We start from the raw sequence: 14,802 nt of genomic DNA, 5'->3' as shown, positions 1-14,802 counted from the left end.
TACAGACAGACGACATCGCAGAAATTGCAAAGAAAACCCAAAACCTCCCCAAGGAGAACACGAAGAGGCAGCGAGTGGTGGTCTTCACCCAGGGCAAGGACGACACCGTTGCAACTGTCGGTATGCCATTTTTCTTTTCAGCGTTCTTTTTTTGTCTGCTTATCTACACACATTTTCCACTCGAAGCCATCCCATCTTTGGCCCCTTTTGGACATCTTTACCCTTCACTTAAACCTCATATCTCGAAGCTGCAGAACACAGCCTTAAATAGATGCTAGATCTCTGACTGAAGGGAGCAGAATGCTATCAGTAATTTCTTTGAAGTTAAGCTCCAATATTGACACCAGATGTTTCAAAAAAAGAATGCTTGCACTACATTCTGTCATTTCAGAGCATAAAAGAAGTGTGGGGGATGCAGAGAGCAGGCATTGATTTGTGAAGTACTTCTAACTTTGTCTTGGACAGACTCCAGGCCAGTCCTCAGCAATTTTTAATGCTTCAACTCTTACATCCTGCCCTATTTTTCTTTCCCTTTTTTTGCAAAACGCTGGCAGAGTGACCTTGGGGAGCGGTTGACAGAGCTGCCCCTCAAATCAATCCAGTTTCCTTTGATACAGGGCATATTTGTTAACAGGACATTAAATGGCAGTGTCATCATAACTGAGCAGGGGTTGCAGGTTTAAGCAGTGTGAGGAGAGACGATAGTTTCCGATTACTGCTGGAAGCCTTTGCCTTTGTTTGGAGCCACGGGGCGTCTCTCCTCATTGCCCTTGCAGTTCAGTTCCGACTAGTCGTGCATGGGGAGAGATAGCCTCAGGTAAAGACTCCAACATATCACTCATCGCTGGGGACTGCGGAGAGGCAGTGCAACAGCAAGACTGTTAGCGCTGCAGGACAGTGTCCTCACATGTGTCCAGCGTTCTCAATTTCATACTGCTGGAAAGAGTATTTATAAGCTGACGTTCGGTGTAATTTACTGGTGCCTGTATTTCTATCTATAAACCGTGCTGCCTTTTTGTCCAGATTCTCAAAAGACTATATGGGTAAAGAATAAAGAATAAAGCAGCTGTAATGAATATTTTTGTGTTAACAGTGCATAAATCAGCTATGTTTAACGTAAACGTGTACACTTAAAGTGATGAGCTCACAGAATATTTACTTGACTGTGCAGTTTTTCACAACTATACAGAGATTTATAATGCCTCTGTACCGTTGTGGAGAGCTGTAGTTGAAATTTGCTTCATTCTCAGCATTTTTTGTGTGTTTTTTTTAATCGTCAAACAGTTTTCAGTGATAGCACTGGAATAAATTCTCGCTAAGCTACCTGTCCATTAACAGTTACCTGATGGTGCTCCTTCAGATGGAGACCAAAATCAGAGCTAAAAGAAGACTGACTTTGCATTAAGTAAACGTAAGAATAATTGTAAATGAATGAACAAACTTAAACTTTTAGGTTATAAAATATCATTTTTTAACCGTTTTTCTGGGTTAAAAATGTTTTTTATGGGTTTTTAAAAAAATTATTCAGTAGTTAAATGAATATTAACCGAAATATAATACACAATATTTTTATATGTCAATATTCTTATATCCCAGTGTGCCTGTAATGGCACTATGCCAAATGTATGCACAAAAACAAAACAAAAGGTGTTGTTATTTTCAAGTATGCTGCTGATATGTATGGGATTTTACAATAATTGTGACGCAGTGCGCAAAAAGTCAGATAAAGATGCACAGATGCAGCGGTTAGTCAATCAAGAACAAGTGGTTTCTCTTCTTAACCTCCCTGCGGCTGAAAAATATGGTTTATTGAACAACTTCTGATGCATAAACAATGATAAAAATAATAAACAAACACGATATTTCGCCCTAAATCCTTGTCCAGCAAGCCTCTCGGCTATGAGGGGAAAGCCCCCCGCTCAGCGCAGCCATACGCCTGGGGGTGCGACCTGTCCAGTCAGCTGGAGAAATTTGCCCCCTCACTGATGCTGCCGACCTTTATCCATCTTTAGCCTGTGGCGATAAGACTGTGTGGATTGGGATCGATCCACCGTTTCTTGTAAACCTGGTGGACTTCTTATTACAAGTTTAGTCATTTATGAGTGTGTTAGAAGTGAGAATTTATCTATTTGCATCATTACTAAACTGCAACAATTCAAAGAACAGACACAGTTTGACAGCTTAAATAAACTATGCTTGTTAATATAGAAGTTTTGAAATTATAGGAAAGTTTTAGGTGTATAAAAGATGTTTAGAATTTCACATCATCCCATTCCTTGAATTAACTTAGTTCAATGGCCAATAATAGTAATAAGAAGAAAACATAATTGCTGCTAACAAACTGAGAAGAAGACGCACATAATAATTATTCAATTCAACTTTATTTATATAGCACTGAATCACAACAGTTGCCTCGAAGCACTTTATATTATAAGGTAAGGACCATACAATATAACACTGAAAACCACAACAGTCAGGTCAGCATTTGGCGACAGTGGGAAGAAAAAACTCCCCTTTTAAGAGGAAGAAACCTCCAGCAGAACCAGGCTCAGGGAGGGGCAGACATCTGCCACAACCATCGGGGGTGAGGGGAGGGAGACAGGATGCCAGAGGGTAGTAATGAGTAATGGTTAAATGCAGAGAGGTGTATAAACACATGGTGAGGAAGAAGAAACACTAAGTGCATTGTGGGAAGCCAGCAGCGTAGCCCGATTGCAGTGTAACTAAGGAAGGATTCAGGGTCCTTTTTTATTGAAAAGGAAAGTTTTAAACCTAATCTTAAAAAGGTTGTTTGTCTCCTGAATCCAAACTGGAAGCTGAAATAAAGAAAATCTACAACACACCAGCATAATATGAGAAACAAAAAGTACAAGATGAGGTGTGATTTTAATATGCAAATCAAATTTATTTGCATCTGATGCTGTGGCTCTTTTTTGTATAATATATTTGAATGTATCTGGGAAGGTTATCAGTCATCCAGGTCATGGTAGTTTAAAGAGCTTGGAAAGAAAAGCGTCTGGACTTCTTTAGGTTGCTTGAAGACGTTTCACCTCTCATTCGAGAAGCTTCTTCAGCTCTAGGGTCAAATGGTGGAGAGTCCCAGATTTAAGCCCTATGGGAGTGTCCCCAAAAGGGGGTCATGAACCCCCCTGTTCAGGAAATCTCAGGAAATCACATGATAGGGTGAGGCTAGGTTTCACAATGAGCTCACCCGAAACCTTGGCTGATTGTGACCTACACCCATTTTCACACCTTGGCTCGTGTGATTAGGTAGAGGATCAAAATGGGGTTCATGACCCCCTTGGGGGACACTCCCCTAGGACTTAAATCTGGGACTTTCCACCATTTGACCCTAGAACTGAAGAAGCTTCTCAGATGAGAGGTGAAACGTCTTCAACTTAAAGAAGTCCAGACGCTTTTCTTTCCAAGCTCCTTAGAATATATTTGAATGGTTTAGAGTGTACCCAACCTCTTGGACTATGATGGTCTCCAACTTCCCTGTGACCCTGAATTAGAAAAGAGGTCAAGAGGATGGCTGGACTGATGGACGGACAGTGGCAGCTTTGATATATGCTGTTTCTCATTCATTTAAACCTTCCACAACAAAGATTTAAACATTTTCTTCTTGTTAATTTAATCACACAACTTCATAAATTAACAGTGTGATGTGTCAGTATTATCCCAAAATGATTCCACTTAATAAGCGATAATACAGCGTTACTGCACGGGCTTAATTAAAAGCATATATTTTAATCGTAAAGGCTAATTTGAATTTTCATTATCAAAGTCAAATTCCTCGAAGTGAATTTTCCCTTCATGAGAATTTAAAAGGAACTCTTTAAAGAGAGTCCCGACATTTAAAAACCAACACGAATCCATCCATTGTGCTGGAAGTGATGGATAATTCCTGCCTGGTTCCCTCATTGCTCCTGCATGAACACACAGCCGTGCGCCCCCGTGAACTTTATATAAAATACATGATGAATGCCGGCTGGATGAAAGACAATGTGTTTCAGGTGTCAGCTACAAAGGCAAACATGATAAATGTCATTGACTGTGCTATCATTGCAGTGGAGCAGTTACAGTAGTAGGTGCATCCGTAGTGGTGTGTCTGTGTGTGAACATCACTATTCACGCCAGCCAAATAAATGTCAATGTAAAAAGAGAATTAAAGATTTTCATTTCCCAGAGGCGGCGCTCTAATAAACTTGATCTCTCATTTTGTTTGCAATTTGTCCTCCTGTCAGGATTTGATCATTTGCCAGCCTCTGCATGTCATGTTAAACCATTTTATAGTGATTAAGGATGGGAGAATGCCTTCCCCCGTGGTATAATTCTCCAAAAAAGAGATGTCAATTTGTTATTGTTCTTTTTTTTTCTCCCCCCCTGCCCTTCATTTGGAGCCTTTCATCACACCACCGCTTCAAACGTGCCTTTTAAGAGCTGGGAGCAGGGCAAAATGGCCCTTTATTTAGCTGCCACTGACACTGCGGAACTACACTGGGCTTTTGCTTATACACCCATTATAGCAGTAATTAAGATCATTGTGCCCTGAACCTTAAACGGTGAGGAGATCTAATAAATGATCATTCAGCAGGGGTTGCTGCTCTAATCGCTGATAAGGACTTGATAAAGCCTGACTCGGCTCCTCTGCTCTCGAGGGGGCAAGGCAGGCAGATTTCAAAAAAACTCCTCTATACATGGTAATTGCATCAGATGGAGAAACAAGTGAATATTGACTACGCACTCACACACACCTCCAAATAACATAGTTTTTTGCAGTAGTTTGTTAAAGGAGTGCCCCAAATTAAACGTCGCAGCATTATTTGAAGCCCTACTTGAGCATGTATCAGTAGTTGGTTTAAAGAAGAGGATATTTATGTTGCTTACTTCATAATAGGCAAAATCAATTAACCGCCTGCGCTATGAGAAAGACCTCCTCTCTTTTTCCTTGGCGTCTCACATTGAAGTGTTTTCTTTCATGACTCCCCGAAAGGATATTGGTTGGCGATGATCTTTTGCCTGCGGTTACAGTAATTACAGGCATATGTCCTTCTTTTCTTTTTTTTTTCTCTTCTTCTTCTTCCTTAACTCAGTTGTGAACAAAGATGCTGGTTATGATGGGGAAACAGATTGAATGTCAACTTGCTTCTAACCTGTCACATTTGCCAAGAAAGCGGTAATGTTGTTTTCCTCTCTAGGCTCAGATTTTTTTTGGCTGAAACGCAACAGGAATCATTCCAGAAGAAGAAATAGTATTCTCAGGGAAGTTTCTCGCATAAAGATGTTTCACTCTGTCGAGCACTTTAGCTCATGAATTTTAGCTGAATATTCATGTGTAATTCCCAGTCGCTGGGTACCTCAGGATTTAAAATGATGTATTAATTGTTTTACTTGTGTAGATGATAAAGTGCTACAGAATCAAAGTTAATTTTAATGACCTGCCAGCTATTTGATCCACTTGTCAAAGCAACATTATTGAGGTTTGGAACTTCACCAAGTATAGCATGTAATAATCTCAGAGTCAAAAAAGAAAGAAAGAAAAGAAAAAGCTCCATATGCTCATTTTCATCTTATACGGAGGTCGTCTTATTTGCACGTATAGTCACTTATTTTAAAGGAAAGCCTTTTTCAGTCACTGTTGTGCAGTGAATTGTCATTGTTAGAAAGAATAGCCGATAATAAAGGACTTAATTGATACTCATTTCAAAGAGACGCCTGTTGAAAGAATTTCTTAAGTTTAATCACCACCATTCAAGAGTTGTAATGAGGGAATTATGAAGAGTGAATTAACAAAAGCACACAATTATAGCTTACTGGAAGGAAGTATTTGAATTCCTTTGAGTTTTTTTTTCTTCATTTTTTTTCTCCTCTCTGGTGCAGGTTACCTGTCAAAGCACAGCCATACTACAACTCCCACGTATTCACCACCAATCTGCTGCTTCACTCATTTTTGTCAGACTCAATTCTAGGAACGGGAATATGGTAGTGTTTAAAAATAAGTACAGCTGAGTTATGCTGATTGGAAATAATGTTGCCGATCTCATTACTGTGAAATGAGTTCAGATGTTCGACAAGCCAGAAACAACAGAGTATTTTGGCAGGATCTTTTCTTTTTTTATTATTTATTGTGATTTTCATGGCTGATTTTTGCCAGTGAGGTCTTTGCTGCAGACGGCTGGAGAATTCTTGGAGTGTAGCTCGAGGTAATATGTCAGTCAGATTCGATAATTTGCATCGCTGAGGATATATGAACTCTGGCCTAGCAGGAGTATAAAAACTTTGGCCATGAATAAAGGCACTAAATGTAGGATGTCTTATGTGCTTTGTGTCTAGAAATTCTTGGATCTGGAAATGGCATTGAAAGCACTGTGCTGCCAACACTGAGCTGATCAGTCACAATGTTTTATGATCATTACTTTTAATCATTACAAATGCATCATATTTAAAAAGACCGAAAGATAGCACAGAAAGTTACACTATTTTGTTGAGCAATCCCTACAAGGATCAGAGATTATTGTTTTTGAGGTTTGGGCAAAAATTAAGCCCGGACAAACCCCCAAATATGTTCCAGTTCCTAAATAAGTGGAATATTACATGCTACCAGTTTGCTTTTGGTTGTAGAACTTTTCATAATAATTACTTACTATCATAAATAAGACTTGATATTTCTTGGAAAAAATAGGAAGAGGGCCTTAATCCAAACATATTCGCTTCTAGCCTAATATTACTGATAATAGTAATGTAACTAATTAAAACTAGACTGTTTATAACTGCAAACTTTCAGCTTATGCCTGATAATAAACAAAACTGCTAAAAGTAACTGAGGAGACAGACTGGTGCTGATGTAAGAGAGAAGCCATGCTCCTCCTCCTCCACCTCCAGGTGAGCCTCTGCAGCCAAGCAGCACCAGGAGGAACCACAAAGAGAGAGCGTGAGATGAAAAAGATGACAGAAAAACAATATATGGATAGTAAAACAAATGTTTTTTATATCTTTTTTATAAGATTTACATTGATGCGTTTCAGAAACTAAACAGTTAGTTGAAAGGAATTAAAGTAAACAAAAGTAAAATGTGAAATGAGTAGAGGGACTGAACACAAGTGAACTTAACATAGGACAAAGACATGAAGGGAGACACTGAGGATGAAACTAATGAAATACAAGCTGGAACTAAGCTAAAAATTCAAGACTAAATAGCAAAATATAAGATAAATCAAAGTAATAAGAGAACTAAGAATTAAACAGAATGCTTAAAACCCTGAGTCAAGACCCAGGACGAAGGGTGATGTCACTGAATGATGATTCTGTTGCTTTGCCAGAGCAGGCATCAGCCAAACAAATAACATTTATTAACTCCTCTAGTGCCAATGTTAGTGGATGAAATTGCTTAAAGCACAAATCCAGACATAGCAGCTCAAAATGTAGAAGAATGTGATCATTGCAGTGATTAATCAGCCTGCTGTATATGAACAAAGTTACTGAGAGGCAGCTAGCTTGGCTAGCTCGCTCCAGTAAAGTGTGATCAGCCAAGTATCAGGAACACCCACCTTCCAGCATTTGCCCTCAATTATATTACAAACATGGGCACAAATAGCCGAGCAGTTATTCCTGTTCGACTTCTTTGAAGTCCACTGCCTGGGGCAGATGCATAGTTGGTGGATTGTAATGTAAATCTGCAGCAGACGAGGCTGCATGGTCACAAATAACAGACAGGCATGTGGACATCTGCGCTGACCTTCACTCTTGCTCCTGATGACGAAGTTTATGTCATTGGGACCTGAGCAGACTTGCGGACTCAGAAAGCATAATCCCGACTTCGCAAGATGTTTGTGGACAGCCTTCTGAGGCTGCATTTGACTGTTTCATCTTGCAAACCGCAGATGTTTGGAAAATTGGATTTTGGTCAGATGAGGGTGTTATTTACATTCAGGGCTGATGACTCTTGATTGATATTGATTATGATTTTGTGGCGTGACTGGGGGGAATTTTTCCAGGGCTTCCTGTAGCCAGCGGATATCTAGTCCAAAGCGGTCCAAATTTCCTGTTCCACCTGCCAATCAGCGTTTACGAATGATCCAATGAAAAACTAAATCTTTGCAACTGCATTTCAGTGAATCATCTGCTCACTTGCATGCAACAAAAGACTAAAGACAACTGGAAACCCTGCCTACAGATATTTACTTATTTTTATGCAGATATGTATTTAACTAGTTACATGATTGATAAAATGGATATTGAGACAAACAAGGAGCCAGTAAGACACAGGGAATGAAAAAGACCCATCTAACAGCAGTAGGTCTAATAGATCCGAGGCCTTTTTAATGAATTCTGTCACCTTTGGGTGGTGTTATCACAGAGATGAACGCCACTTCTTCTGAGACGTTACCTTGTTTTTGATCTGTTTTCCTAATGAGACCTGACTCCTCCTTCTGCTGCTTCACCATTTAACTACCGTAGACATATTTACACCCACATATTCCCCGTTAAGAGGCATTTTTTGTCGTCTAATGAACACCAGTATCATGCAGAACAAGTGCAGCGGCTTCAAATTTTAACGCACCCGAATCTATATCTGCAAAGTGCATCCCTTAAAGGCGACCACATCTAACGACTTCAGATTCTTAAGCGTAGAGTAGATGACAAACTGTAATTTATTATTAGCACATTTACGTGCAGTTAATCATTTCAAGAGGGAGGAGGATGCTCGAGCTTCATCTGTGGCTTTAATTAAGCAAAGTCGTTACGCTAGTAATTAGCTGATCCTGAAAGGATTGTTGTATTATTTTAATTTATTATCAAAGTGACAATCGGCTGGTTCCCTTTACAAAGAGATTGTGCTGTTAGGAAAACACAATAACTCTTAATCTGATACATCTTCAGCTCCTGACCTGTGACACGCTCCCAATCTGCTCTTGAAAGATGTCATTTTCAAGCACAACCTGACCACGTGTGTCTTTCAGCTAGCGTAGTGCAGTAATTTTCTTTACATCAGGTGTTGAGCATATGCTCAGCTCCAGTTTGTGTATCATTTGCCCTTTTGGGTGAGAAAAGAAAGTTATCCAAAAATATTATAATGTGCAAAGTCTCATCTGCAGTGCAGATATTCCATAAGCTCTTGTTGGATTAGCAGGGAGCCTCATTAAACAAGTTTTTTTGGTAGTTTTTTTTTTCTCATGTTCTCCTTAAACTCCCAACCTCTTTTTCTCAATAAGAGGTCTGTCAGACTCCTCTTGTTCCTTTTATCCACATGTCAGTCTTTTGTCTCCTGCACCTTTTTGAAGGTTCACGTCGGCACCAGAGCCCTTGGATTGTTTGAAGATTGTGTGTGTGGTTTAGATTGTTCTGACATAAGTTGCTGATTTAATGTCACTCTACACCTCGAGACTTTGTCATCTGGTAGAATTTTGTTTCTTTTTTTTTTCTCCTTCCTCTCCTTTAAACTGGAAGTCTCTTTGAAGTGCATATGCTACTGATAATTGAAGCAATATAATTCACTGAAGATAATAAAGAGAGCCTCATTTAATGGATTCTGTTCTGAACTAAAATGAGTCACAGCCACAACTGCTCTGATTGTTTTTAATTTATTAGAGCGCTGGAGGATCTGCTGCTCTTGGATGAGGGATGTTGCAAATTTGTCCATTAATCTAACATCATATTTACCTTGTCATCCATGCTAAGATAATACTTAATTATTTAATTTGCTAATGAACCTAATAGAACAGTTCTCATATTTTTCTTATATATATAATATTTAAACCCAAATGTTTACTGATTGTAGCTATGAATATGATTTGCTGCATGCAACCGTGTACCTGCACTTAATTTTGCTAACTTTTTATTACTTGGCCATTAGCACCCAATGCAAAGCTAAGCTGTGGTATAAAAGTGTTTTTTGTGCTTAGTAATTATTTCTGAGCATGTAAAGCAATCGTAAAATGACATAATGAAAAGCATTTTACAAGATACTATTATAGTTCATTTTCTATTTAAAGCACAAGGCAAAGAAGCACAATATACGAGACCTACAAGCAATAAAATGGATTACACCTGTGATAATATGGTAATTAATATAACACCTGATGTTTGTGTTTTTGTACAGTAAGAGTTAGAAACTTTTTTAACAGTTGTCATTTGGCAGAATGGAGACAAAACACAATAAGTAAATTGTAATTGAGAATTATTTTAGCCATAATATCCACAAGGTAAACGTTTCATGCAGATTTAGTATCCCCTCTGGGATATGACCAAAATCTCATATGTCGATAATGATATATATCACAAAGTAAATTCTGTTTATTAAAGTTTATATGATGTCCACATTCTAAGGTTGTTACTTTACTGCATATAAGCAAATGATTACATAAAATATTGCTATGTAAAATACAAAACCCAAACATTGCATTTTCAAGTTTAAACAGTTTAACTCTGGGATTTATTGTGAGCACCTGTCAGTCCGTAAACTCTTGCCATACTGCATCACACGGTTCTCGCGTAAGCAATGGGAGAGATTTGTGCTGTTTGAGCCCCTTGTGGAGGACGGTGTGTGGCATAATTTACACAGGACAGCTTTCTGGGTCATGCAAGAGCAAATGACATCCGTGCTACAGCGTTAGCAACTCCTTTCATGCTGGTATTCATGTTCCCACCTGCATCCGGGTGTTGTAAGATTGCAAAATTGCATTAAAATGACGGAAAATACTGCTGCAAGGCCAAAAAAATAAACGACAGAGGTTTTGATTTCATCACCAGATATATGTTATCACACTGCACAACCCTAAAGACAACACTGTGCTGTGTTATTTGTCACTAATTGAAACATGCTGAGCAGCAGCAGAGACATTAAAATCACATTACATAAAATATTGAAATCACTCTGGCACAATAAAGCCTCAATAAGGCGCACTTGCAGGTACATGAAGAGAGACTTGTAGCAGCAGGTAGCAACAGGTGACAGCAGACAGCAAAGAACAGAGCACGCAGACTGAGGACAATTATTTTCCTGTACACAAATACGTATCACAGCAGGTATGAAAACCGAACCATTACAACGCGTGTAAATGACTCTGTTATTGTTAGTTTCTCCAAAATAATGAGACGGGTCCCGGCCCGGTCCTTGATGATTTTGTTAAATGGTGTGATGAGTCTCGTCTTCAATTAAACTCATCCAAGACAAAAGACGTGATCGTTGATTTCAGAAAACGCACTCATGCACACGAGGTCAAGTCCATTAAGGGTCAGACGGGGTAATGTGTTCAGTCTTATAAATATCTTGGAACAATTATTGATTCAAAACCGAACTTTGAGGAAACCAGTGAAGCCGTGTGCATAAAAATTGGCACCAGCGTCCTGTTTGATGAAACTCCATCACTGATTTGATCTTATCTTGCCTTTTTTTAATCTTTGTCTTTGGTGTCATGGGTTGGAAACTCACTTAAATTGTTAAATGGTCTAAAAGGCCAATTGGTGAGTCACAGCTGAGCCCAGCTTCCCCGTCCACTAAACAGTTACAGCGATTGGCTGGTTTGATTTTACTTGAGGACTCGCATCCATTGCAAAGAGCTTTAGTTTCTTCCTGGTCCCACAGTGGAGAACAACAAGGTTTAAAAAACAGTTTTGTTCCAGCACTCACATAGACTGTGACGTCTCCGTTATTTATTTCTTCGGCATGTTGTATTACGCTCACCTGCTGTCTGTGTTTTTGAAAGTGTTTATCTGAGGCTGAATGAGTCATTCACTGCAGACAAAATCTACCAGTGGTTGTAAATAATGTAACCTGAACCCGACAGCACTGAGCGCTGTTTCCGTCTTGGCTTGTTGTTTGGCTTTTTAGATATTTGGTCACAGATCAACCGAAGTTACTCTAATCATCCAAAACGAACGGCAACGTGTTCATCCAGGCTCGACCAGAAGCCACATTTATTATTCATGTTTCCTGTTTGCCGTTCCTGTTTTCAGATTTACTCCTTGGGTAGTTCATGGATTTTAAAAAGTGTTAGCAAATATTCACCTTGCGATATTCACCTTTGTTGACAACAATGATTCAGAGTGAAGATTTACTAGTCCCGCGAAAGCAAAACTGATTAACTGCACATAATCTTTAGCTGTGTACTTAATAATTAGAGCAAAAACCGCCGTGCAGAAGTGCTAAAATAAAATGGCCAATTATTTTTTATTTTAAGAAAGCACTACAGTGTGCAATGACCCCATGAAGTGAGAGAAATAATAGGCTACAACTTGAGACACAGAGAGAGGACTAACACTGACGTTGAACTTTAATTACCGAGTCTTCTTGTGTCCCCTCTGCAGGTGATAGGGTGACCATGTTCCCTGTTTTGGACATAGACCAGAATGATATTGTGGACACTAACGGAGCCGGAGATGCCTTTGTTGGAGGTATGGCATTATTAAGTGCATATCTTCATATCTGTGTACAATCCAATTAACCTTTGGTACTGGCCAACTATGCAATGTAGTAAAATCTCCGGATTATATGAGTGTGACTTTTACCCTCGTGTTTTTTTTTTCCACTCTGATCATAGCGCCATATAAAACAGTCATCATTTAGGTCCCGTTGAGGAAGAAGCAGTCCCTTTTTCTAGAAGCAATTAGTACTTTGCTCGTTTTAACCCTAACTGCTCCCCAAACTATTCTCGGAAGTGATGGATGGCTACAGGTTGACCTCTGCTCTTCTGTCTACCCAGGATTCCTCTCGGCGTTGGTCCAAGAGCACGCATTGGAGGAGTGCATCCGGGCCGGACACTACGCGGCCAATGTCATCATCAGGCGGGTCGGATGCACCTTCCCAGAGAAGCCAGATTATCACTGATGCACCCGAAAACGCTGCACACTTGTCTTTTCCACAGAAATACTTGTATTTGTATGTTTCGGGATTTTACGTATACTTATTTTCTATTCACAGTGACAGACTGCATGGGACTAATTACCTCAGCTTGACTATTTTATCAAGCTGTTAAAAAAAGGAAAAATAGCAGCTCTGATGTTTTAATATAAGTCAAATACTGGAATAATATGTGTATGTTTAAAGGTTTATTCCACTAAAATCTGTCTATTGGGTGTGAAAAACTGAATACCTGCAAGCCTGAGAAGGCGGTGGGAAAGTGTCAAATGTGTAAGCACATCTCAAGAAACAAATCAACATAATCTACTAACATTCTCCAACATTGATCCATATTTTTTCCCCACTACAGAGCAAACACTATGTCCCAGTAGCTCCTCCTCGTAGCTGGGGGTTTTGTATTTTAGTGATTTACAGGAAACTTGTTAAAGGCAAATAATAAGCTGATTGGTAGCAGAGAAGTGCATTAGCCTGAAAGAGTGGTTTGAAAGGTTTCTCCAGGTTCGTGTGACTTCTTCATGGACCCTGAATCACGGCCAAAAAAATAAAGATATATTTACAGAAACTAAAAAAGCCATTCCTGCCACAGAAGCCACTTCTCAGTTTTACTATTTATCCTAATATTTATTACTTTTCAAACAATAACTGCTTTGCCTGTAAATCGCTAATTACGCTTATTTAACTGGAGCTTGTGCATTCTGAAGATAGCGACACTGAAGTGGTGTAATTAGCAGTGAAAACTATGAGTGCAAAGCTGTAAGGTACAAAGTTTTCAGCGTAATCTGTTTGGGGGCGGGGGGATGCTGTAAAATAGGAACTATACCACATTTCCACTTCAGAGTATTCCTTTAATATTTAGCTGCCATGCTGCAGCAATCAGGGATTGGGTACTGACAATCTTAATAGATCTTAATGAGATAAAAGTGAAACATGTTTTTTTGGTACTATTGAAATAAATCAACTGATCCCACCATGAGACTCCTGGAGAATTTTGACATCTAAGAGCTGTTTAACCCAGAGGTGATGTTTATTTTAGGAGCTATAAAAAAGAAAGAGGATATGAAAACAATGTTATAACCCACAGAGTTTGTGAATTTCCTCATTATTTAATCAGCCAGAGGCACACACTCTCATGCTAATCACTTTTGGATGGCTCAGCACCCTCCATTACGGGCCTGGTGTCCTGGCTCTGCTCAGCTGCCCCTCCACCCTACCCCTCATCATGCTTATTGGGTCCTAACTGGACTCTTGTGGTCTGGAGCTGCACTGCAGGGCTGCAGGAGATCATTTTTCTCAGTTTAAGGGATTAGCGGTCGCTCTTCGCTGGAGTCATTAGAGGGACCTGAAAATTAGGCTGATCCTTCGTACCCAGCTGTGCTGTCGCTGGGGGTTGGAGAAGGGGATCAGAGGGAGGCCCTTTCCAACCACCACCACCCCCTCCCTGCCTCCCTCCTCCTGTCCTATTCACTGAGGGCCAGCAGAAGTGTCGGGCAGTGTCTCGAGTGTTTTGTGGAAAATAATTCAACACTTATCTGTTCTACAAAGAAGTGTGATTGAGATTTTTTTTTTTTCCTTTTCTTTTTTTGGTTCCCCTCGCACAACCTGTTACATCATATTGTCGTTTTATTTTCTTTGAGCACATCAGAAGGAATCCAGTATTTACACTCCCCGCACACGCAGCCCTGCTTTCATAATGAGGCATAGTTTATGCATTTATGCTAATTGAGGCCATCTAGGTGAAAATATTCTCCAGCCAAAATGTTATTAACAACTTTGAGACACTTTTTTTCTTTTCAATCAGCATTTTTTTTTAAAGGTTTCACACAGATGCGCTTTGAAAAGGACCACATTTCTGATTGGGCAAGATCACACTCCATGGCAGCTGGTTCATTTGCTTCTCAAGATGACAGATGGCAAAACACAAACACAAAAAGAGGGAGCCA

At 39.6% G+C, this 14,802-nt stretch overlaps 1 protein-coding gene across 2 annotated transcripts in view; it reads left to right on the top strand.

Moving 5' to 3' along the window:
- LOC116327514 (adenosine kinase-like) overlaps window positions 1–13,830 on the top strand; it is a 127,492-nt gene extending 113,662 nt beyond the window's left edge. For both annotated transcript variants that reach the window (XM_031749140.2, XM_031749139.2), the window contains 3 exons: window positions 6–120; window positions 12,310–12,396; window positions 12,705–13,830. In XM_031749140.2, coding sequence (XP_031605000.1) covers window positions 6–120; window positions 12,310–12,396; window positions 12,705–12,829 — 327 coding nt within the window. In that variant the 3' untranslated portion in view covers window positions 12,830–13,830. The remainder of the gene's footprint in view (window positions 1–5; window positions 121–12,309; window positions 12,397–12,704) is intronic.
- Window positions 13,831–14,802: the final 972 nt, after the last annotated feature.

Source organism: Oreochromis aureus, linkage group 8 (assembly GCF_013358895.1).
Source record: "Oreochromis aureus strain Israel breed Guangdong linkage group 8, ZZ_aureus, whole genome shotgun sequence".
Taxonomy (NCBI): Eukaryota; Metazoa; Chordata; class Actinopteri; order Cichliformes; family Cichlidae; genus Oreochromis; species Oreochromis aureus.
The sequence above is the reverse complement of the archived record's forward strand: the minus strand, read 5'-3'. Positions and strand labels throughout refer to the sequence as shown.